The sequence below is a fragment of the Rhagoletis pomonella genome, unplaced genomic scaffold (genome assembly GCF_013731165.1).
Source record: "Rhagoletis pomonella isolate Grant_MI unplaced genomic scaffold, Rhpom_1.0 Rhpom_scaffold_00005, whole genome shotgun sequence".
Lineage (NCBI taxonomy): Eukaryota > Metazoa > Arthropoda > Insecta > Diptera > Tephritidae > Rhagoletis > Rhagoletis pomonella.
In genome coordinates this window covers 47,158,784-47,185,925 of record NW_023458559.1, presented here as the reverse complement: position 1 = coordinate 47,185,925, position 27,142 = coordinate 47,158,784, and the positions used below count along the sequence as shown (strand labels likewise).

Below are 27,142 nucleotides of genomic sequence, written 5' to 3'. Positions count from 1 at the left end.
TTAATGACAACTTTGGATATTGTAGAGCTGATTATTACTACCAATTCGCTTTTAAACAGAAGGGTTTAAAAGAACGTAAGTAGTGTTGTAGTAAATAGCAGGATCTTCAGGTCAACTGTACCAAAGGCCTTCGAAAAATCGGTGTATGTATATATCAAGCTGGGAATGTTGTTCCGTTGCCGAAATTATGCTTTAACTGATTAAGTGGAAATGAGAAAATGCAAAAAAATTGACGAGTGAGCAGTGGGTTTCATCTCTCGATTCCTTCGTACCATTGCAAAAAATATTATTACACCACCACCATCTACATAAAACCAACTGGTATGTTGAAGAGTTCCGCGCTGCTGCTTCTCTCTTGGTCCCAAGATAAAATGATTTCATTGTTGCAGATGTAGAAGAAGATGTAAGCAATATTCCATTAACAGCCGTTGTAAATTCTCGTAAGTCTTTAAGGAATAGGCCTCACGTATTTTTTCGCGAAACCCCACAATTTAATAAAAATGCTCATTTGACAGACAGAAGCAATGAAATATGATTGAAGTATGTATATTACCAGATACAATCAACCGTTTTAACCGTTTCAATGCTAAAGTATTTTTTCCACCAGCACAACCCTTATCAGTTAAAAACACGTGAATAAATAATGCATTTTATCAATAATCAATTTAAATTTTTATAGCCTTTATTTCAATTAACTATTCACTGTCTAAACAATTTATTGCCGTTTTGCTATTTTGATTAAATATTATCTCTGTTTATTTATATGCATAGCAATTGATTGCTATACACATTTATTACAAATATGGGTAAATTAAGCATATTTACTTATACAAGCGCACATTCATACATTATTTTATAGTACAGTGATTGTGTTTACTTTTGTAAAAATAAATTTTTTAGATTCTCTTAGAGTTATTTACTACTGAGGATGACGATATTGGGTACATTTATATGTTTACATTTTTATACTATTTTCAATTACAGCAACTTTAAGCCTATTTATATACATATATGTTACTTGTAAGCATTGTACTATCTTTATATATGTATGCATGTACAGTAATCAATAGCACTTATCTGCAAATGTGAAGACTTAAGAGGAAAAATTTTCATTTTTTTTTAACAAGCACACCTTAAACTACTATACAGCTGAGCGTTTAAATATGTACCTTTATAAAGAAATCGCAGGCATATTTACGTTTTTTTGGTAGAGTAATATTTATGCTCGGCCGCTGTGGTGTAGTGGTAAGCAGTGCGCGCTTCCACTCCGCAGGACCCGAGTTCAAACCCTGGTCAAAGCAACATCGCAAAAAATGTAGAAAAAAGGTTTTTTCTTAACAGCGGTCGTCCGTCGGCAGGCAATGGCAAACCTCCGATCGTATTTCTGCCATGAAAAACAGCTTCTCATAAAAATACAATCGCCGTTCGGAGTCGGCGTAAAACTGTAGGTCCCTTCGCCTTGTGTGACAATATCAAGGCGCACGCCACAAGTCGGAGGAGAAGCTCGGCCAAACACTAACATATGTGTAAGCGCCAATCTATTATTATTATAATTATTATTATTATTATTATTATTATTATTATTATTATTATTATTATTAATATTTATGCTCAGATATTTAAATTTGTACGCAGGAGTTGCTGGTGCAAGTCCCAGTGAACTCGATTAAAAAGTCTGATGAGGAGATGTGGCGATCTCCGAAATAACAACTTCCACAACATCTTTCATCAAAATGGCCTCAAGCTCAATAAAATTTTCGAATTAAAAGAGTAATCTAAATTGAAGAACACAAATTCTGATATCATATTGATTAAAAATGAATGAAATGAATGATGCAAATGAAAGTCGTGGATAACAGCATTTCGTAAACTTGATTTCCACAGCAAGTGAGCAAGAAAGGAAAAGTGTGGAATTTAGTAATATCCATATGAGTTACCCCTATCCGATTGATTGCTGTCCATGAAAATTATAAAACTCATTCCATCGCAGACAAGTGCAGAGTTTGAAGGTACATATCTGCGCAAAATATATGCACATTCTGTGTAAATTGTACCTTGTCGGCACATTCATTCCCTTCCATTTCTAAACGCTTGAATGCAGTCCGCACCAAAAATTGATTTGGCAAATATTAATTTGCTCTCCTCGATAAGCAGGGGGCAGCTGTGGCGGTTTCTGATATTGCAGGTTAATAAAATGAAATCGGCTGCAAATCGACGAGGCTACATAATTGGCCATTGCTAAAATATGGTCAAATCTATGCGGCAGATTTTTTTTTAAATTTTAGCAGTCCGATCCGTGCCCTCATCAGAAACTAAGGCGGATATTTTAACAGCGACCGTAAATAGCAGTTATTTTTTCAACAGTTAAACTTCGCTAGATATTTTTAAGTCCGAAATAGAAATCCTTTCCGGATTCGTAAACAAATCGCTTATCCAAATTAATCAAATTTATTATCAAATGAAAGAGGACTTAAATAGCTTTTAAACAGAAATAGCGAACGAAGGTTACAACTTCTATTTATATATTATTTATAATGTAATACAAAAGAAATTCATATACCTGACCCAAGGTTTGTTCGATGGTAATTAAATTAGAGCTGTTAAGTAATGATTATAAATTGTAATGATTCCCGATTCAATGAATTCTTTTTCTTAAATCTGCTAAATAATTAATTGCCATTATTTTCACTTTTAAATTAATAATTACTGATTACCATTAAAAGGAATCATGTATTTAGCCAACTGGAAGAAAAAAATCAAAAATAATCAAAAAAACTAATGCGATTAGTTTTGCAAAAAATTAATTATTTTTTATTAATTTTAATTATTTATAATTATCTAAATTATTTTCTGGGAACAAAAATATTCTCCTTTCTTCTAATGCAACTTAAAAACTGTAAGAAACGATGATATTATAATAAAATACGTAATATATACGTATATATGTAGATATGTAGATATAGAAATTTTAATCCCTTATTCCATTTGGGTCAAATCTAGTATATGAGCAAATCCCACGAGTTGTTTTCTTTGTAGTATCACTCCCTCTTCCCGACGAAATAAAGCTTAAGCCTTTTTCTAATCTTAAACGCCAATATTTAATCACTTTTAAATAATATGGCTTTCAAATTAAGGCGTGCGAATAAACATGTTTGAGACTTCACGGCATGAGTGGTTATTTACAGGGACGTGAACCGGTTTTGAACCGAGCCGGTTTTGAACCGGAAAACCGCTTTTTTCTATTAATTAACTGAACCATTAACCGAACCGGAATTTTTCACAAAAGCTTGGTCCGAACCGAAAACCGAACCACTTTCTATAAAGTTTTAAAGGTTCGTTTCAACTTATTTTCAAGAGATAAATGTACTACTTGATTTCTTTTTGTTAAGCATGGTAATACCTACTATGTTTGTTTACCATGTGACAATATAAAATGTAAAGGCAACCGGTCTCATTTGACAGATACTTGACCCTTAACCTTGCGCGTTGTTGCACTTGACACTTGACACTTAAACTTGCGCGTTATATTTTTGTTTTTCGAACCGTTGAACCGAACCGAAACCCCGGTTCAAATACCAAAAAAACCCCTTCGACGAACCAATCCAAAAGTGCAAAAACGGTTCGAACCGCTGAACCGAACCGACCAAATTTTTCATCCGGTTCCCGTCCCTGGTAATTTATACCATTTTAAGTTTTCATTTAAACAAAATTTCGCGATGGAATTTTGTTCTTTATACAAAACTGAAAATATTGCATTTTCTAAGATAGGTGAACCACCATTTTCGACCAAAAACACATTTTTGTTGAAAAATGTAACAACTCGTGGGATTCGCTCATATACCAAAAACATACCTTTGACTGTGATAAAATGTAGACGTCGCACAGTAATATTTATTTGATATGTCCATTTGATTGTGTCCATTATTTAAAAAATTATTGTATTATAGTAGAAATTGGTTGAAAAAAATTTATTTAAAAATTCATCTTACGAAAAACTTTCAATATTGTATGGTACAAAATCGCGTCTTAAACAAAAGGTCGGAAGATGACCCCATTTGACAAAATTTAGCATTACAATTTTACTTTTCAGAGCTCTGCGTGAACACTGATCATACAAACCGGTGCAAAAAGTAGGGACCTATCTTGGACATAAATCGATACTTTATTTTTGGATTTATGTGCACGAATTGAGGACCAACTATCACTGTGCGGCGTCGCTTTCCAATTTTGTTTGGGAAACAACAACACCACCGATTATATGGATAGAAAAAATCTCAAACTGTAGACGTCTACATTTTGAGACACAATTTGGGCCGAACTGTGAACACCCCATATTCCGTTAATTTAGGCATATCATACCATCAGAAAACAAACAGGTTATGTTTGCTTACAATGAAATCGAACAAATAAGCAAGCAAAAATAATCAAAAGTAATCACCAAATTAAATCAATTCTTTATTTTTGATTATTATCGATTATTTTTTAATGAAAAATAATTATGATTCTTTTTGTTATAATTGATTACTAATTCCTCGGTTATAAACACTAATTGAATTAATCATTACGATTACCGATGTAATCGTTTTGATTAGTAATCTTAATCCAAAGTAAACAGGTCTGAGTTAAATATCATTTTGTATTGAAATATTTTTTGATAGCTGTCTTTTAGCTGGCTTTCCTCATTTAAACATTTCAGTTTTAAAGCTACTTTAGTCCGTTTTCATTTGATACCAAACTTGTTTAATTTAGGTAAGTGGTTTGTTTGTTATTAGGAAAATAATTTTATTTTGGAGTTAAAAATAGCTGGCCAAGTTTAACTGTTGAAAAAAATAACTTTCAGATTCAACTATAATATGTTAGTTTTTTTTCTTATCTGGAGCCAATACCATTAATTAAAGCTAACTAAGATTTAGTTATTCTGTATGGGAATGAGTACAAAGTACTAATAATAAATCTTTATTACATTAGTTTAGCCGCATACTAATATAGCTTATTTATATGCACATTTGCGATAAGTAGCTGTACAAAATATGTAGCTGCATAGTCTTAAATCACTACAATTATAATGCCTTTTCTTAGTTGACTAATTTCATTAGCTACAATTACATTCAAATAGATGGTGTCAGTGCAAATTTGCTTTAATGCTATTGTCCCGCTGAACTAAGAAATTTTGTTATCCTTACTTTTGAATATTATCTATACAAACATATATTGTAGGTACTTGTAGGTACGTAGTTATAAGCAGATATTTTTATACATAAATCTTATGGTCTTAAGCTTTTTTGTTTTGTATCACACCAAATAATACCCAGATTCATATAGAAGTAGTCATTACAAAATAAGTTTTCAGCTAATACATGCGCTTTGTTTTATGGATCTCGAAAACATTAATTTGTATGCAAGCGTTTGCGTTTTGTTATCTGCGCGCTTCTTAAGCTCTTATTTTATGCTGTCTTATTTCATTCTTAGTGTATTTTTGTTCTGATTGCTTTTATGGCCGCCCAAAACTTTTTTTTAATCCGCTTGGCCTTTCGAGTGCACGCGCTCCTCATTGAAATTCATGCAATACATACTTTTCGAATGTCAGCAATTAAACGCGCTGCTTTTTGTGTCCAAGTATACACCAAACAACAATTAACCCAGCAGCGCTGGATATGCCAAACAAAGTTGACAACCGTCACGGAAAGTAATGAAATCAAGAGTTGAGAGTTAGCGACCAGCTACTCAAAAGTTCTCTACTTATTCTATGTAGTACGAGCTTTTGTTTCAGGGATCAGCATGGCATGGCGATTTATGCATATTAAATAGTTTTACAGTTAAAACTCTGTCGAAGAAAAGGAATATTGCCCCTTCTTTTGTAACTTCAGGCATTGGGCCGTATGAATAAAAATAAGCAATTGCTTTTTCTTAAAATTTCAGATCTTTTACTCAATTTATTCAAACAAAATTGAAGTAAAAGGTATGAAATTTTAAGAAAAAGCAATTGCTTAGTTTTTATTCATACGGCCCATTGTTTTCGCTTCCATATATTTACTTAAATGCAAACGAAAACCTAAAGTAAAATCTGTATAAATAAATTACTTTTGTGCGTGTTTTGTCCTCACACTTCTCTTATATTGAGATTTTAATAAACTACAGCCTTGGCAACTCATCCTCCGGTCAGCAATTAGTTTTGAGCGATTGGAGACCTCAAAAGCGAAAATATATAATGTACCAACACAGGAAATAGTTAAGTAAGTTTTTGCGCCAAGTTTAGAGCCACCAAATCAGTTGTTTGTGTTGTTTGTTTTGGCATAGTATTTGGTTGATGTAATGGCATAACATAACAATTTTTGCCAATAGGCGCATATAGTAGCTTTAATGTGTAACAAAGGTGATACAAAAAATTCTGTGATTAATTGAACAGAAGTGTCTCGCAGTAAATGTTACATATTGGAAAACATTGAGTTATTTCATGAATCGAATTAAAAGAGATCTGGGCTTTAAAATTTACGCAACATCTACAAATACATATGTATATGCAGGCACATTTTTCATGTGTTCGTGCGTGAACATTAGACCGCATTACTGTGCGTCCTTTCCTTTGCCTAAAGTATTTTTGCAAAGGAAATCTAGAAAATGATTTTCTGTAGGGCCGAACTTAAGGCTGGCCTTTTAAAATTTTTTAAATAGTTCTACTGGTATAATCAGATTACTTTCTTAGTAAAAATTCATTGATTTTTGGATAGCTTTACAGGGCAAATCTGGCAACTGTCTTTCAACTCATTATAGACTTTCGAAAAACAAAAGTCTCTTCTGAGGCAATTTAAAATATTTATAATAATAATGTAAGGTATTTGATTAATTACAAAAAAAAAAAATAAATATTAAATAAGAAATAAAATAAGTTGCTAAAATTAAAAAAAAAATGTATTTTTTAAAATAATACGATCTAACAATTAAAAGAAAATTAAATTTTAATAAGAAAAAAGTTAAATTAAAAACGAAGAAATTTTTAATTTCCTAAAAATTAAATAAAATAAAAAAAGTTTTGTTTTTAAAGCAATAAGATCTAAAAAATAAAAAATAAATTATTAATTAATGAAACCAAAAATTTTGTTAGAAAAAGAGAAATTAAGTTCTCTAAAAATTAAATAAATTTCAAAAAATATATATCTTGTAAACAATGAAATCTAAAAATTGACCCAAAAAAGTAAAAAATTTAGATAAGGAAATAAAATATGTTTCTAAAAATTAAAAAATATATTTGTTTCTCTTTAAAACAATAAAAGATATCTTTCATTTTACAACAGTAATCTTACAATTAAAAGAAAATTAAATTAAATAAGAAGGTTAAATTAAAAAAAAATAATAAAAATACAGAATTTTATAAAACTTACATGAAATAAAAATGTATCTCTTTTAAACAGTAAAATTTAAAAGTAAAAAAAATCGAAAATATTTACAAGTAATTAAATTTTCTAAAAATTTAACAAACTTCAAAAGACGTATTTTTTTTAACAATAAAATTTAAAAATAAATGAAAATAAGAAAATTAAATAACATTTAATCAGCAAAAGATTAAATGCCTCTACCCGATGACTCGACCTTGGATCTCTCGAATGACACACCAGTGCCTTGCTCACTCAGCCATTCCGACTATTGGAGCAGCGCGAACAAAATTATATATATATACTTAGAAGAGCTTTGCACCACGTTAGTGGGTAAAAGAGCTTTTTTGGTAATACTTTCGTACCAGAATAAAAACATCTTTCAAACTATCAAGACTATTGTCTTCTAATTGTGACCTTCAACTACCTTATCCAGAAATACTGGCATTAGGGTGTACGTTAGGGTTATAAGAACTGAGATCTGGTGGGTAAGTACTAGAAATAGTTACTTGAGGTCAATGAACTTCAGAATAAATACAATTGTCTTCCCTGGACAAAAGCTTCGATATATCAAGCTTTAAGATCCGACTATAAATGCCGAAGGTATAACGAACAATTAAAAGAGCGATCCCTAAATTCGACCAAAAAATATTTTTTTTCGAAATTGCCTTGAAAAATATCTACGACTTAGAGGTGTACAGCAAACAATTTTTCGGGTATGGTCTAATATACATACATATCTGTATGTTTAGGAGCTACATACATACATATGTTTTTGTACAGACATACATACATATATTTGTGCTCATAGAAACTTCAACTGTTTTTTATTTATTTTTTCCTTTGCTCTTTCCTGGAAACTTCTGCCAAACACTACCATTTCTTCCATTTTATGATTAAAAAATGATTTATTGTCGACCTTGGATTTTGTGTACATACTTATGAACATATGTGCTATATGTATGTAGGACATGCACTCAAGCTGGTTGGTTAACTACCCTGCAAGAAGCAATTGGTTTCAAAAGCTCAGTTTTCCTAGAATAAATAGTTCGGATATAATTTCTAAAGTAAAGCATAGATGGCGAGTTGAGTGTAAAGCTACTATGTATTTATATTGTGCCCAAATTATACTGTTCTAAATATTTCCGGTAGTTCAAATTGTCACTGAATTGCTCTATTTAACTGGTTCCGAAATAGTCCAGGGTTCAAGGTTATGCATTGGGTGCAATTTGCCATAGTCTAAGACAACGCAATGTAAAATTCGCCTATCGTATGCATGCAAAAGGTATTTAACTGAACTGATGGAATTTCTTGCAGGGTAAGTGACATATGAAGTTCGAAAGTAAATTTTGAGTCAAGCGATGAATTTCATACCTTCAGGGTTATTAAAGTTGTTGTGGTGCAAGACAAATTTAAGCAAAATTTACTTGGGAGCTTACTTAAAAAGTATCCACCAGCATGTATGCATACCAGCACAAGAGAAAAGTAGTATTAACAAAAATTGTTTGCTTTTAGGTATTTATAACGTCTGTCCATGCTATACGAGTATGAGACATGAAAATATTATTCATGTAATTATTCAGAATTGCAGTAGCATACTCAGTAGCGGATGAAATACAAAAAAAAAATTTATACGCGATTGTATAAATAATAAAATGGAAATTAAATAAAGCACATTAAAATTGAAGAAATGAGTCGATTATCGGCGCGTAGCGGTAATCCTAAAAGTGGACGCCATTACGGGTTAAAATCAGACATGGATGCCGGAAGTAATCATACCACCTCATTCTGAGATTTCGTTACACGTTTTAAAATTGGAAGGGAATGGTACGAACAGGCAGAAAAAGATGATTTTACCATCTACGCCGAAAGATCTGTTAGCTACATCATCTGCCTGATGTCTATTGGATCTTTTCATCAGAGATTTTTTTCACAGCGAAGTACGTTGTGTAAGCAAAACAGAGTATCGATTAGAAAAAGTCACTATCCTCGACGAAAACCAAGTGAAATGGCAGTGAAGTGCGATTCACATATGCAAAGTTGCGAGGAGAATAACACCCTATAACCACAAACTTGTGGTCTATCGGGTATACCAAAGCCCCCACCAAAGACCTTTAGAACAAAGCGGGTGTGAAGCCTCGAGGTCTTTGTGGCACTCTAAAGCTAAAGAAACTCGAAGTAAGAGGTCTTGTCTCCACAGGATACTGTGGTATTTCAACTACAGAATTCTCAATGCAGAAGCAGTGGAATCGATTGACACAGTGGCTGAAGAACTTGGAGCTTTACCTCTTTACCAGATTGGCAAAGATAACAGGAGTTTGACTTTCGGACCTTTTCAGTTTCATCTGCGACAGTAAGTGGTTTGGAAAGTACTAAAATGGCATTCTTAACTGCCACAATGGGCAAATATGCCTCCAGGTGAAAGTATGTAGACTTCGTAAACGCCTTTTAAGCATAAATCAACTTCCAATTCCTCAAGAATGGAATTGGCCCCTTGTATCAATAGTCGATCATTCATCGTCGCATCGGTCAGCTTCTTAGAAGTTGAAGCAGTGGGTTCAGCAGTCTCTTCAGTGGGATATCAGGCGTCAGTAGCCTCCACACTAGCGAATGCTTTAGAGCTGTATAGAGGGAGTTTCCTCTAGGCTCGAAGTCGTACTGACTACGATTTCTCGTTAGACTTAACGCTAACACCAGTTTTAACGTGCCGCCGTGGGCGGAATTTTTACCCGTACGAAGATCAAGGACTTTGCGATTGGAATGTATTAACAGTCCGGCTCGTTGGTCATCTATTACGACCAAATGGAAAAGGTGACGGAAAAGAGTAGGGCACACACACACACAGTAGGGCGCCACGCTATGGTAAGAACCCTTCTAGTACTAGAGACGGACAACTATCCGAGAGCCTCCGTTAAAATACAGTCGCGTGTCCCTAACTGCAAACCATCCAATCGAAACCGATAGGCATGAAACCATAGATTAGAGGTAAGGATTGATTCGAAGCCCCCGAGATCCATTCTATCTGGTGAAAATTGGGCAATTTCGCGAAGATTGCGTTTCTGCAACGCGCAGTACGGGTTTGATGTACGGCACGCTAGGCAACCAAAAGCTTACGCTGGCTTGTGCACGCTTCATTCACGCCCTATACAATTGCTTAGATTCTTTCGTCGTCACTAATAGCTGTGGTAGGTTCTACCGACTGATTTACCCACAGGCAATATCGCTCCGTTTGTATGATTCCCGACTACATTTCACTTATTGTTCGACTGCTGGATTAAATTTTAAAAGCTAAAAGTTTAAAAATTGATTGGCTCCGAAACATTTAAAAACTGATGAATCCAAAGATTTCCAAATAAATTTTAATGCTCTTAACTCTCTAAAGAAATATTGAGATTTGTGCGTATATCTCTACGACGACTAGCAATGCCATCAGCGTCACATTTACAGCGCAGTAGATGCGTCGCAATGGACGTCGGCGCTGACGCTGATGCTGGCGTTGCCGTTGGCGCCGTTGCTGTTGTCGTCGCAGCAACTGTTGCTGCCAGATTTGTAACTGCAATTGCCGCAGTTCGACATCGTCCGCTGCTCGCGCGTTGTCCGCTTCTTGTCCGATGCCGCTCTCATCGGCGATGCCAGCGCCGAGACCGCTGCCGTCGCTGTTGTTGTCACCATTTGTTCGCGCATTTCCAAAGCAACTACAGCCGCACCCCGGCCAATGTCAAACCGATGCCAACGACGATGTGCTATCGTAGGCGACCAGCAGTGAGTCGTTCTCATCGCTACCGCTCCCGGCGCTACGCTCTGACTCGTTGATCACTTCGAGCCGTGTCTGCGGTTGCGCGATTTTGTACTTTTGATGCCGCTTGTTTATCAGCACTGTGCGTATGTTGTTGTTGCGCAACCGCGATGAGTGCGTATGTGCATGCAGGTGTCCTGAACGATGTGTGCGGTTGCAGGAACGGTTCAGTTGTAGCGATGCGCCAAGCATCATACAATCAGAGCTATCCTCGTCATCATCATCGTAGTAGTAATCATCGTAATAATAATCGTCATCACCACATTCTAACCCTTCGTCGTCATCATCGTCGTCGTAGTCGTCGAAATCGAAGAAACAACAGCCGGTTGGTTTGCGTTCCACATCGGATATGTAGTTGAGCCGGCGGTGTTTACTACTGCTGCCACCATTGCAGTGATGATATGCCGTCGCTGCCGCCGCCGACGTGGTTTTTGCCTGCGTTTGGTAATGGGAGGACATTTGATATGTGTGAGTGCTGGGAAAGCGCGTTTCGACTTGATGAGAGTCGTTGGCGTTATATCTAAGCTCAATTACCTCGGGTCCCTTCCATGTGATGCCCGCACGCACCAAATTGTAAAAACGCATAACACCCCACATGGCAAGAACCTGCAAGTGGAAGAAAAAAGAAGACATTTAGTGAAAAATTTAATATCGAAATCGATTACATTGAACAATATAATTGTAAGTCTTAACAAATAAAGTGCTTGCTATGGTAGAAGCTATTGAAAATAATTTGGTGATAGAGAGATAGGAGGAAGATAAAAATCGACACTACAGTTGCATCCCAAATGTCACTTTCTTTGAGACGATTGTGCAAACCTCTGAAGAGGTTTACTTCTGTGAAGAGCTATTAGGTGCTCGCCAGTAGCTCTCGCTGCCGAAAGCTACCATCGCTATCGAAAGCAATCGAAGTGCCTGAAGACTACCGTAGAACCCTCTGTTGCATTGCCGCGAGCTACCAAACGATCATTGAGTGTATCCAACGGAAATCCCCAGAATTCTCGATGTTGCTCACAGTCAGGGGACGACCTATTAGGGCATCCACCGGCGCTCTCTAGTTGTCTCGATTTTCTGGGAGCTACTGGAAGACCCAACAGTGCATTCAGTGGAGCTCACCTGTAGCCTTGACGCTGCAGGGGTCACAAGAAGACCCCCAATGCATTGACTAGAGCCACGAGTAGCCACGACGTTGCTGAGGGTTATCGCATGATCCTATAGCACATCCATCGGTATTATCTGGTATTCAGACCGTGCCGAAAAGCTCGAGGGATCCCACAGATGAGATCGCCAAATACTTTGAAGGTCTCCGAGGTGCAGTCCTGCATCGTTCAGCTGGCTGGAGATTCGATATAGTGGTTTTGCGGTAAAAGACTATGCACTATGCGGGGGTAGTACCCCCTGATACTGGTAGTAGGATAGTGCTTAATCTTCTTAACCATGCGTCTTTAGCATTCTGCTCACACGGACCCTGGGCTGGCAACAGAATAGAGTTGCAAAATAGATGAATAGCTACTCACTCTTTTAACTGCGCCGTTGATACTTCGGGAGCAAAGTTAGAGGCCAAAGGATGTTAAATATTCGCCTTGGTCATAGCCGCAGCCTTCTTCATCATCTGCCTTCTTTTCTTCGGCTGTCTTAAGTCAGCTTTCTCCACCTTGGAGGATCTTCATTCACATAACTTCTCCGTATCGGTACTATACTTATGCCTGGTAAAACCGTCGTTGGTTCCGTTTCTGATACCAGTGCTAATCTTAAAGACGAAGAAGACCTATCCAAGATTTCCACATCTTTCACAAACTTCCTTTTTCCAACCTGTTTGATAGTAGTAAGCCCTCCACTATATTCGGTAGTAGGCTATCCATCATTTACCAGTAAATTGCTTCCACATAGCCTTGGTTCCAGTTACATACATTGTCCGGGCCGACAACGGTTGACTATGTTACCCTTACCGCCAAAGGTAGGTCATTGCAGTGAAGTATCTCATACCTTCCGAGGCGTAGCGAGCCCGAAGGGCTTTTGGAGTGATCCAGCCTTCCAAATCTTGGCCATCGTTCAAAACATAGATCGAAGCAAAGAAATATAGTACTTTAACTTTCGTAGTTACACCATCATTCGATACTAACGTCTGACAGATATTCAACTAAGTCCTCGGCGGCATCAAGGTGTCACATAGAGAAAGTTTCAATACGAAACCCATAATTTTTCGAACTTTCGAAAGAGTATGTATCCCTACATGCAAACGTTTTTCTAATCTATTTTTATATTTGCAGTAAAAAAGTGGATTTCTCGTGGCCGCAACAGGTGACACTGGCATCAACTGCTGTCAGCAACATAATTTTTCAAAGCAACAGCTTTCGTTTTCTATCATTGCACGCATTTTTTCTTTACGTCCAACATTTTGTTTTTCAAGGCACGTGCTCATTTGAAGAATGCTTGTACATGACCTGCAGAGATAATGAACAGTTACAAACTGGTACGCAGTTGAACTATTTGAGATTGGTTTGCGAATTTTATATAGATTTTGTAAAATTACACGGGTATGCCGGGTAACAAGATCGAAACCACCTTCTTTAACAAGATATTATTTAAAAAGAAATGAAATAGACTTTCATAATATCGATGAAAAATAAAACTAGGAAGTATTAAAATATTTTAAAGCTATAATTTACAAATCTTAAATAATAAGACATAAACTTGGCATTCTTAATAAGATATAAACTTGGCATTCTTTTTGAGAACCTCTTCCTCCATAACGACGCGCACAGTCGAAAAATTGCGCAGCAGACTTTTTATACGGAATATTCTGGGATTTTCGAATTTTTTGAAATTTTGTATTTTTGGGCTTGGAGTATTCATAAACTACGCATCTTTTAAAAAATTACTTAAAAGAGTTTTTTGTAGAATCGGATGCCATTCTTCATTTTTAAATTTTCTGCAGCGACCGAGAGTAAAAGGTATGATCGAAACTAAATATCGTTCTCGTAGTTTTGTTCCCAAGAACGATTCAAAACCGAAAGAAAAACGAGAACAGAACTGTCGAAGACGTTCTCAATGGGAATTATGTAAGAACGAAACCCTGTAAAATGTTCTCAAATAGAACACTCCTAAGAGAGTAAAATGGGAGCAAAAGTCTACGTAACGTTTTAACAAAGAGCCAAACCGTAACAAGCGTCTCCGGGACGTTTCTCTCGTAGAAAAATTTGGGAACTAAATACTCTGGAACTTTCTGACAGATAACGAAAAGGGAGCAAATCTTCTCGGAACTATTCGCGATGAGTGGCGTTCCATTAGTTTGATATATGTGAGTGTTGAAATTAATCAAAAAAGAACTGAAAGATAATTATGCAAATTAGGTCAACGAAAGACTTAAGACACAAACTTTTCTAGCACAGAAAATTAAAAATTGTTCCATAAATGGACAGTTCACCCTAATGATAAACGATCTGGAAGTTGAAAGAATGCAGCATTCCTCTGGCTTAGAATTGACGATAGACGCCCCTCGTTATTAACATTAAGCTGATACCAGCTAAAACACTTGCGTCGCCTTAGGTGCAGCGCGAAGCGAAAAGATGGCCAACTCCCATCTTTTTGCAGGCGCGTTGACCATCAGCTGGTTTAATATTTATTTTATTTCGTTCAAATTCGACGGAAACATGCATACGATTTAATTACATTGCTGATATTCCTAAAACTAAATACATATATAAAATCTACAGCAATTTTCATATATGGCATATATTTTTCGTATTGAGCTTTGCTACTAAATTTATAAATGTCACACAAGTCCACAAAGTTTTATCTGGCTTCAGCTTTTTAGTTTTCGAAGCTTGTTTTCTCGTTTTTATCTCTAGCAGAACATTCCCCAGACTTTAGTTTTTATTTAAGTTAAGTTAAGTTCTTCTTCAGACATACCGAAGCATTCTTTCCATTACCCATTTGCGCACGTAATTAAAAAGCTCTCTATTTAAGATTTTCCCGCAGGGCATTCAATCTCACACCAACGGATGTGTGCTCTTACGTGCGCATGTACTTGTGTCATCGAGTTTCTGCTCGTGTCAGCTACATACGTTTCACGGTAGACTACACAATCTTCCAGTGAAGCATTTACTTCTGACCTTAGCGTATTTGCCGGCTTGACATCACTCAACTAAATCACACTGAGTGTGTATGTTTAATTGTGTTGAGCTCATGTGATATGCGCTCCTCTTTTATATATGTATATAAAATAGTGGAAATGTATGCAAGCGCGTGTCCTTGCTGTCGACAAAGTACAAAGCAATTCATACGAAATGCCAGACGCATATAAAACTATTAGATTGGAGGCTAAAAGAAACTTGTCATAGTGATGCATAATCAAAGAAGATAGAGAGAAAGAGCTTAACGAAACGGCAAGACAGACAACATCAGCAAGCTAGACATACATTTGTAACACGGCGTTTACATGAGACAATTTTTCCAAGGCAATAGCAATATATTGACACTTTTTCGCTAATACACTCACACAAAGACAATTGTCTTCGTCACTGTCTTTGATTTTTCGAAGACAGTGAATTGAACAGTAAAATGGACAATTCCCTTCACGTCCTGGTTAATTCGAGAAAAAGAGGCTAGAAAAAATCGCAGAACTATGAAAAAGTGGTTTGTGTTTGGATATTTTTGTAAATAATATGAAATTTACGCCAAACGACACTAACGGCGGTTGCTGCAAAATGTATTGTCTTTATAATTTCCTGGACGCCCACTTTACACAAAAATTTTACAACTAATACATTTTCTCAATTTTCTTATGTAAACGCGGCGTAAGTATTCAGCATTCTCCTGCTACGACTTAGGTTTATTCAAGGCGGATTATATGTATGTATGCACGCATGAAAGCGAACAAATAAACCACAAGTGACCTATGCATGACAATTGCATTTGACCCATTGCCGCTAGCGAATTACGAGTATGCACTGTATTTGCAGTGTACGGTTAATGCTGCGTATGAAAATGATGGAATTATGTTGGCTGCCTGTGATTTGAACCGCTGCGCGTCTTATGGCATCTTGCTTGTCTTTGTATTTTGCAGATACTTCAAAGCACAGTTTCTTGTTTACCAACTTTTATCATTTTTATAAGACAAAAAAAAAATTAATTTCCCTTCTCGAATTTACCACTTGGTTCTTTTAAGACATGATTGAAAATATAAAGATATGTAGTGAAATATTGATAAATTTAAATTTATTCTTTCTCTCTACATATCGATTGTCCTCTGCCAAAACGGCACATTTAGCGATTCACAAAAATAAACCCCTAACTACTATTAAGTGCCTCATGTCTCTTATCCTTTTCTAATCCATGCCCAATCTTAACGACTTACTTTAGTAAAGATTTGAGATGAATTACGACATGAGACACTCAACAATTTTTTTTTTAAAATTTCGAGTTGTGTTACTGTTACAGCGAACCATCGATATGTATTGGGCAGAGATATAACAGTTATAAGTTTTATCGGAAAAACTTTTTTTTCATAACAGTTATTAGATGAGAAATATTTTTTAATTCTCCGATAAGAGTTATAACCCAGCTTCTACTCCTTACAATGCTTGATAACAGTTATTACCTAACGTTTATTTTCCGTTGAATTTTAACAGTTATTTCACTCCTCCTCTTTAACTTTCATCATCTTTATCTTCGTCTCCATCTCCGTTTTTGCAAATATTCTTATCTTACAACGTTTACTAAGCAACGCAAAAAAAAAACTTTGGGCAATAACTGTTATCAAGCAACGTAAAAAATAAAAGTTGGATAATAACTCTTATTGAATAACGCAAAAAATAAACGTTGGGTTATAACTCTTATCGGCAAAATAAAAAAATATTTTTCATCTAATAACTATTATGAAACAACGTTTTCGTAAAAATTTCAGAATTTGGGCAACGTTTTCAATTCGCAAATTCGAGATAACAGTTATTTTTGGTCTCTGATATTGGGATGTTCTAATGGAGAGACTCCATTAATCCATAGGAATATTCAAAATTAAAAAGTTACAAATAAATTAGTTGATTTGGCTGCTATAGTAATTGCAAATGCTTAAATTTGATGCTTCGGCCTGTTATTTTGAGAAAAATTTATCACAAAATATACCATCATCATCACCCTGTCGGAAGTATCAGCCAACACCAGAAAACAATGTTTAAAATTACCCAATATGCACAAGGCAAACATTTATTCATTTTTTTTTCTTTGAAAAACTCATGATGATGATATGTAAATATATACAACATTTTGCTCCAACTTTTTTCCGAAGGTTTGACTAAAAGTTGAATAAATTTTGAATTGAAATTACTATCCAAAGTTTTCTCAAGTGGAGAACTCAGTATATTTTAAATACAAAAAGGTGTCCTTTGTTTGGGAATACGTTGGTTCTGTTACCGCAGAACTTTGGACCACGTTAACCGATTTCTATATTTTCTTTTTGAAGGAAAGGTGGTCCTATATATATTTGGTTTAGATCCAATCATTGGATCATGAAGAATTTAACGGTACTCCGTAACTCTTATATGAGAACTGAAGTTGAGTTTGTATTTTGCTTTAAAATTACTTGTTAAAATTTTTTTTTTTATTTTTTTTTTTTAATTCACAAATAAACCGCTCATAAACAGTTTTTAGATTTTGAGCAAAAACTCCAAAATATGACTCAAATTGAAATGACTGCAAACTTGGTTAGATTATTTATTTGAGAGAAGAAAAAAAAAACAACAAAGAATGAGCACCTGGTACGGCAACCGAAGTGACAGAAATGACCAGAGAATATTTATAACCAAATATATTTATAATTTTTTTTCTTCGTCTTTGTAGAAATTTGAATCAATTTTTCAATCATATTTATCTTCATTATCGTCTTGCAAATTCCAACAAATATTGCCTCATAGAGCAAAAAGCTTCTCTTACTTACTAATTTTCCAGGCTTGCCTCTATCTGTTGAAATCTCTCACCATGATAAAAATACGTTCCACTACTACTGTAGAATATTTGAAATGTAAGAATTTAGACTTTCATTTGCAATTATCGCATTCACGTATTAAATTTTTGTAACTGTAAATGCATATGTGTATGTATGGATATGAATGAAATATGAATATAATTTGCGCACAAATATTTCCATACGTAGATTAATCATAGTCTTATCACATCACTCCTCGGTACGAACCCAGTAGAAAATATTCAACTTATAAAAATATACGCACATCAGTTTTAATTATTTCAACCATCTTAAAAAAAGGCCGGAGGTTATCTTTTAGTCGTGTTTATTTTATTCTCAGTGCTGCTGTTAGTGAGCTTAGAATTTCTTTTAGAGATATATGTAACTAATAGTTGAGTTTATGTACTATATGTATACGTACGTATATGTGTTTATTTAAAAAGTTTTCGGCACTAGCAACCAAGCAACCAAAATCTCACTAAAAAGTGCAATATGTAGTTGTTCTTCTCGGGAATGTGTGACCAGCTAAATATTTTAGCTTCCAAAAGGATACGAATAGCTGATTGGCACACATGCCAGAGCTTGAAATGAGCATAAAACATACATACATCTATAAACATACATACATCCAAGCATGGAAGTATAGAAATTTTTGCCCGAAGCCATTTGTTGGCAGCCAAGAAGCATGCATGCATGCGTTAAAGTAGTGACTGAGTGACTGACAGACTAACTATTCACGACATGCCCAACTACATATATATGTGCATATGTACATATATGTATGTTCGTGACAGCTGAGGTGTAAAACACTTTATCCAAATGAGCGACAAGTAACTACATACGTATCTTATAAAATTGAATTTGCATAAGTAAGCAAAATTTCTGTCAAGCCACACGTGAAAGTTTTAATACGCTATACTTACATATTTTCATACATATGTATATAGGTGTGCATAAATCCTGGATATTTATAAACAGGGTGGGCCAAACAAGACCTACCAATGTTAAACGCGTACATATAAATTGTTTATTTTTGAATATTATTGTTATTTTCTCTCTGCATGTTTTAGTTAATCTTTTAGAAATTCATAATGGATGCTTACAGTGTACATACAACAACGCATTAAAATTAACGAATTTTGCGATTCTTGTCAACGATCAATTGTTTTGACACAGCGAAAGTATCGCCAATATTTTTAATTCAAAATTAGCTGCCACAGCATTCATGATTTGGAGTTTGGTCGACCGTTTTGAGGAACGGGGTTCAGTGATCCATCTGTCTCAACTTGCCGTCGTTCCGGTCATTTGGGCATTTCCAGAACAACGTTGCGGAGAATTTAAAAGTTGGATCTTTAGATGCAACCATACAAAATTCAAATTGTGCAAGCACTGCTACCGCAAGACCACCAACAACGACTACAATACGCTATTCGTTTTACACAATCAGCCACACAAATTGATTTTTTAGGTTATGTTTTGATGTCGGCTGAAGCGCATTGCTATTTAAATGGTTATGCCAAGAAGCAAAACTGTAGATTGTGGGTCCCCTGAAAATCCATCGTTCACCAGATTTAACTGCGCCCGACTTTTTTTATGGGGATATTTAAAAGACGAAGTGCATGTTTATAAACCAGAGACTATTAGACAGCTGAAGCATAATATTCGAGACGAGATACGGAGCCTGCAACTAGAAACATGACGCACAGTGTTTCGACTATATGGAGGCAGGTGGAAATAATAGTACACCTGCACCGATTTCACTGAAACTTGACATGTGATCTAGTTTTACTTAGAAATTGAGCATTATGAAATTTTGTAAACATGGAATAATTGCCACGCCCTCTACTCTTGTCGGCGGCAGCATAAAATTTTATCCGATTTCGATGAAGTTTAGTTTGTGGTCTTTATTTGTTTGGAAAACCCTAAATATAAAATATGGGGAAGATTGGATCACTATAACGTCCGAAACTCACGAAGAAATTGGGCCCAGTCATAAAATGTGATGGAATTTTGGTTAATTTTTGTTTCATGCTTTCCACTCTCGGAAAACAAAGGTAATACTATAAATTGACTTGAATGTAAATACTCGCTTTTTTCCCAATGTTTGGTGAGATTTTTTTATTGTTCGAAAAAGTCTTTTCGCGAAATAATGCAAAAAGAAGCTAAAAATTAAAAATAAAGAAAATCAAAATTTACATATATTTGCATAGTCGCGCCCAAAGTTTAAATTATATATTCGAAAGTCTGACGGGCCGGTACTCATACTTTATTTTTTTACTAATAATATTTAGCATCTACAATTAAAAGTAATTTTTTTGGTAAGAAAATAGGAAAGTACCAAATAAATGATAAATTCCTTCACCTGAATATTCCACGAAACACTTTCTTTAATGGGTTAATCGCCAAAGGTCAACTAAACTGATTAGTCGGTATCGCGCCCATTCCCGTATTTTTTTTGGAAATCCATCGTTCGTGAAGAAGGGGTTGAGTAAATAATATAAAATTTGGTATTTATGACTTTGAAATGAAATTTAGGTAATAAATAAAAAAAAATTACAAAAAAATGAATATTACAAGAGCCGTGTTTTATATTGGTGGGTGTTTTTTGGCCCACCCTGTATATACATTTGTATTTAAGTATGTATATACTTGCACATGCATGTATGTCCATACTTAGCAAAACCACCGAGAGCTACGTGACTTTGGGAACTTTCAACAGCGCTCATTTCGCTTAAAATTTTAAGTGGGCATATACATATGTATGCTTTTAAGATTTCATTAATAAAATACCTAAATTAGTCTTGTTACCTAAATAGAGGTAAAGTTTTGGAATATGTAACTTTATTCAGAAAAACTCCCACTCTCCTGTTAACTAATTGAATTACTTAACTTTTACGAAATTTTGCACAAAATTTCACGCCCTTTTATAGATATTAGAAATAGGCATGATAATCATATTTAATATGCATACATATAGACTCATATGTATGTATGTAAATATGTTTATTTGGTATTTTAGAAATTGCCAAGTCATAAAAAGAGAAATATTGTTGGCCCCATTCTAAAGAATAATAAATTGACAGTCATGGGTACATAGAAGAGGTCGATAGAAGAATTACTTTGACTACTTTGAAACCGGTTAACATATTTTTGCTGTTCTTGCGTCAAGAAATACATTCCATAGTCGCAAAAACCGAAAAATGCATTTTTAAATTTTACCTTGGAGGTTCATTCCAAATTACTGAAAAGTTACCTCAACCTCAAATTTGACCTTAAAAAAAAATTTTTGAATTTTTTCCTTTTTGACATAAAAACAGCATGCAATGAACTTATAAAAAATTCTAAATTTGGTTTTTGCGACTATGGCAATAGATTTATTGATGCAGGAACAGCAAAAGTATGTATACTGATTTCAAAGTAGTCAGAGTAGTTCTTCTATACAACGAGACTATTTTCCTGAACTTGCCACATCAAAATAATTAAAATACCTTTACATTCATTTTGCTATCTCTTCTCGTTTTATTTTGTAAATTTTTCCAAAACAGAACAGTGTGCGCTACTTTCGAATGGCAAAGTTTGAAAAAAAATAATGTTTTTGATGTTGCTGGAACAGACGCACGAATCTAAGTCGTTAACAATGAATATAGATGGCTAAATAAATAAGTTTGAAATGGGCAAATGAAAATGTGCAATTATTTTTGGTATGAAAAAGGAGCAGAAAATAATCTTACTCATCCGTCATATGGTTCATGACCGCTCTGTCACATACTTGGCAAACATGGCGTATGAGTAACATTTTCCATGTTAATGGCTGTCTGCAGTTCTCATTAGGGGTATTCACGATCCGGTGCATACTGCCTAGCATGGTGCATAGATAGCATATTTTGTTCTTTGAACGCATGAAATAACAGCAATCATGCTATTTATGCTATCTACGCACCATGCTAGACAGTATGCACCGGATCGTGAATAATTTAATACAATAAAGTGCAAACGATTTTACTATCTCTTTACCTTTTTTTCACTGTAAAGACCAAATTCACACATATTTACAAACATGAATACATACCAGAGATGTTGCGAATATTTTCATTCGCATTCCTTTTTGCGAATGATTGGCATCATTTTACACATTCGCATTCTTATCAAATGATACGAACTTTTTGTAAATGGGAATGTGTGCACTCTAATATTCTTGAAATGGTCCTAAGTCTGTTTAACCGGGGTGCGGACAAAACCGGCTTTTAGCTTCAGGCGCTAAACGGTTAAGTAGTATATCAAGCTACATTGATGGGTCTTCAACAAGTACTGATAAATATCTTATAAGCCACCTAGAAATAATTATAGATTCCTCCAGCGAAAGGAAAGAATCGAATGTAGAATCTGGAGAATGAAAAATGGGAAATTAAAGCTCAATTGCAGGCCTATCTTAAAGAAAAACGAGCTCATCTCGGTGAAAATCCTCTCGATGGGGGGAAAACTGAACTAAAATACGAGAAGTGAGCAATTATTCAGTGCAGGCGGCCTTATATACGAGCGTCTAAGAAATAGCCTCATCGGTGAAAAGGCAGCAAATTTTTTAATTTTTTTTTGAACTTTGGCTACTACAATAAAACACTATGTAGGTTAAGCACTGTTTCAATGTGCTACTAATTTTAAAAATTTTTAAGTAGTAAAAACGATGACTTAAGCGGATTCAGCTTTTTTAATGTTATTCCTAACATTCGCATTCGCACATTCGTATTCCGGAAAGTGTGAAAATGTGAAAAATATGACATTCGAAACATCCCTAATACATACATACTTTAAAAAATATTGTATTAAATAATCTACGCTTATGTTTATAAATAAATTTTATTTTTTTTACGTTCTCTGGTCGCACCACGCTCACAGCGAGTTCGCGCGGCACGCGGCCTGTAAGCAAAAGCACCCGTGGCAGGAGCGAAAAAAATTAATAACGACTTGCACGGAGTTCCCGTATTTTTATTACTTTTAAATAATGTATTCTAGAATAAGGATTGATATTCAATGTAAACGATTAAAGAACCTGATCGATAAGTAATAAATGTTTCCATTTGTTTATACACATTAAAAAAATAATATTTTTTTTTTTTACAAAATAATGATTATTTGAAAAATTTAAACAATTTGGCTAAAGCGTGTCTAATTAAGTATTATCATGAAAAAAATTAGCAAGATGCATACTTTGAATTAGTGGATAATAAATATTTACTGAATTCATCAAAAAAAGTTAATAACAATAACTCTTGTAAAACTTCGAATTTTGCAAAATTGCTCAAGTTACAATTTTTTATAATTGTAGAGTGAATAAAGTGATTTGTGTGTAAAAATCTTGACCGTCCAAATTGGATGGCCCAGTTGAGAGATTTTCACTCTTGTTTATGTCAATATTTTAACTTTCATTCCAGCAAGTTTTGGCGTATCGGACTCGATTTTTACTATAAAGAAAACTATCATTTCCTCTCTCAATAATTGAAATACTATCTTTAGCATGACTAATCAGCTGATAAATTTGATTCTCTAGCTGAATAGTTTTAGATCTCGACATTTAACAAAAAAAGGGGTAAAACCACTGGTAGTAATTAGTAATTACAATCTCCAATCAGCTGTCGAATGTGAATTACATTTTTAAGTACCTAAGTTATTTAAGATCAATAAATGGCTTTGGAAGATGATGCCAGTATAGCCTCCAAAAAATAAATGGTTTTACTCTAAATTTATGTGTTTCATTACTCCTCCAAATAATCGGTTATGGATTATATAACGTATGTTGCCATTCGCATTTAAAACCGCGTACATATATACATAGATATCTGTATTTACTTGCTGAATCTGAGCTTGTTGTGAGTTGATTACTGAGCTATTCGCCTACATTCTAGCCCCCAACAATTTGCAACTCATGATACCCTTATCCATATGAGCTAGCACATACATACATACATACATATGTTATATAGTTACACCATGCGATGTATGTATGTATTTCTAATGGGTTTTCACTGTAATTAAAGAGTTTAATGTGCCGTTATTGACGTTAGCTGCACCAAAGCCACCCTTTTTTTGATGTCCTTGGCGTCATTGTGGTTGTTGGAAGAGTAGCAAAGCGTATACTCGTAGGTGAAAATCCGAGTGCGTATGGGTGTGTTTGCGAGCCACTTACATATACGCGCTCTACACATACATACTTTGGCGTAGATATGTACATTTTTATGTGCAAAGGTAAACACACATACATACATAATGTGCATACTTGCGCGCATTGGCGAGCTAATGGCCATTCAACAAATGGGTGTAGAATGAAAATGGCAGTTTAACGTGAGAAAATTAATGGCATTTTGATGTTATTGCACGTGAGTACTTTTCGAATAGAAACACATACAGCCATTCTTACACACTTACATTGCATTTTCTAGTGTTTTTCAACTTTTGTAGCTGCTGCTGCTGCTGCTGCTGTTTGTTATTGTTGTCATTGGCATACAGTTCAACAGCCGGTTAAACCTATATCACCGGGTATAATACAACATTTGACCAAGGTGAACGCTTTTACATTAATAGCTTTTTATGAATCAGAGTCTTATGCTTGGTGCTAACGAAAACGAAACTGGTTGAAAGTACATATTTGTTCGCGCTTATAACTTTGTGTACATATAGATATGTACATATGTATGTGTATAGAAAATACGATTATACTTGTTGAGTCAATGGATGGACTCATCTGGGTTTGGGTATTAATTACGGCTTTTCGTTGTAAATACAGCTTGGGAAAGGTTATCAACTGTAGCCTTATTACCATGATAAGAACATGTATTTGTGTATCCCTTTGAGCTGATTTGAAACAATAAGTAAATAACTTTTGAGAACAAATAATAGCATCCTCAGTAACTGAAGCTATACAGCATCGGATTTTTAGTCTATTGGGTACCTACATATTTAGCTTCTACTAACGGACACTATATGTCCCTTCAGCACACATATGTATGTGTGTCCTACACTTAAACCTGAGGCAGGAATAAGCTATGAGGCCAATCTGTTCTTCAAAGGCTAACAAAGCTAACAAACTCCTTAATTGTGGTGAGATGACCTCTAAACTGTCACTATACTACATTTGTCGCTGCTCCTACCTCCATCAACTTCGCAAAATTATACTTTCTGCATAAACGTCTGTCGTTTTGTGAGCTTGATTACTAAATTCTAGCATAAGTATTGTCTTTTACCTTATCCCCTTATCTATTATGTTTTTAATTTAGACCCGAGTACATTGTTTAGTAAAACGGACTTGCCCCTACATTTGGTACTATAAGAAAGGTACCTATATGCACATAAGTATATGGATTTTCATGTCAATAGGATAGGTATTCTGATGCAAAGAGAGTTTATAACTAAACGTAATGGTAAGTGGATTAATTAACTGATTAACTTCAAGAAAATAAACTCAGTATAGGCATATAAGTGCCCGCGCCATACAACTTCCATTTGTAATGGTAATGGTAAAGGCAATGCTAATGGTAATGGTACTGATAATAGTAATGGAAATTGTAATTGTAAAATTAATGGTAATTGTAATGGTAATGGTAACTGAAATGGTACTAGTAATGGTATTGGTAATGATAATGGAGATGGTAATGTCAATAGCAATGGTAATTGTAATGGTACTGGTAATGATAATGAAAAATGACAATTGTAAAGGTAAAGGTAAAAAATTGCCGTAAGCGCCATTTTGACTATTTTTATATATTAAATTGGATATTTTTTTAGTTTCCGATGTACTACTACAATTTTATCGTTAATTTAGAACAAATTTGGTAATGAATCCAATCATCTGAAAGTAAGCAAGGTCTTTCAAATGGCGTTATTAATTTTTGGATACCTCCATTCGTTTTCGAGAAATTGAGTAGAAAGTGTCGTTAATTGTAGTGTCATACAAAGTGGCTGCAAAATTGTTGACGGATGGCGCACACGACAGAATTTTACTAAAGAAATCATTCATAAACCCAAAAATAATTAGCAATAACAAATGAAGGTAAAGTAATTCAGATAAAATCTATCGTCGCAGTTTTGAGAAATTGCATTCTAAATTTCAATCGAGATTTCCCAAAACTGCCGAAAGTAACAAACGATCTTTTACCTATGCGACGTATGGTAATGTGGAGTGGAGTGCTTAGAGTATACCCGCTGTATGCAATGCTTGTCGCAAAAGGCGTTTAAAATCCACCGGTATGCGTGACTCAACAGAATGTTTGCATCTCAGGAATAAGGAAGATGACGGGCAGAATACTCTCAGAAAGCACCAACTACCCTGGCAGCAGGCCTAAACTCCACTCTGGCTAGAAACCATATTATTGATAAATTTAAGGATTGTACTACAGGTGGCAACAACACGGGTTGAAATCCACCCGCACTAGTGGCAGGGCCACTGATTCTGCAGAGATCAAAACTCTCAGTATTTACGCGAAGGAGCGCATCCTGGACGAGAGGGGAGTAGCTTTGCCGCTTCCTTCTTCTTCAGAGCCGGAACTGGACCCTCCGCTTACAAGGGGTATGAGGTGAGAAGACCTGCTAACGACCGCAGGATAGGAAAGTCCACCTGTGTGGCTGCTGGAAATCCTCCTGCTGCTATTTCTCCCAAGGTAGCACTGTTTATGAAGCTTTCTTCTACTGAAATCAGTGTCCTCAATCTATGGCGGCTTCTCATTCTTTGAGCGGACGGGTAATCATATTTCATGAGAAACCTTGGCCAGTAAATGCAAGGCAAGTGGGAACTAGCTTTTGGGTGTATATTGTCTTGTGGGCTAAACATTCTGAATGTGTGTACCAAACTCACGTTTGTTACTTCTAGAAGGCAAGACGCTATTGACCTAACTCCATCCAAGTCCCGGCGAGGTGGTCAATTTTAAATTGGTGAGTGACTGAGGATTAGATCTCGGACTATAGGCATATTGAATTTCGGCTTGGCAAAGAAGATATGTATATAATCTGGGCATATGTTTAATC

At 35.1% G+C, this 27,142-nt stretch overlaps 2 protein-coding genes across 2 annotated transcripts in view; both read right to left on the bottom strand.

Moving 5' to 3' along the window:
• LOC118739068 (glycerophosphocholine phosphodiesterase GPCPD1-like) overlaps positions 1-27,142 on the bottom strand; it is a 481,215-nt gene that overhangs the window by 115,662 nt on the left and 338,411 nt on the right. The gene's annotated exons all lie outside the window — the stretch shown is intronic.
• The window catches only part of LOC118739071, a 64,289-nt gene continuing 48,214 nt past the window's right edge, over positions 11,068-27,142 (bottom strand). Inside the window, exon 6 of the mRNA XM_036470194.1 lies at positions 11,068-11,772. Within this exon, the coding sequence (XP_036326087.1) occupies positions 11,089-11,772 (684 nt within the window). The 3' untranslated portion in view covers positions 11,068-11,088. The remainder of the gene's footprint in view (positions 11,773-27,142) is intronic.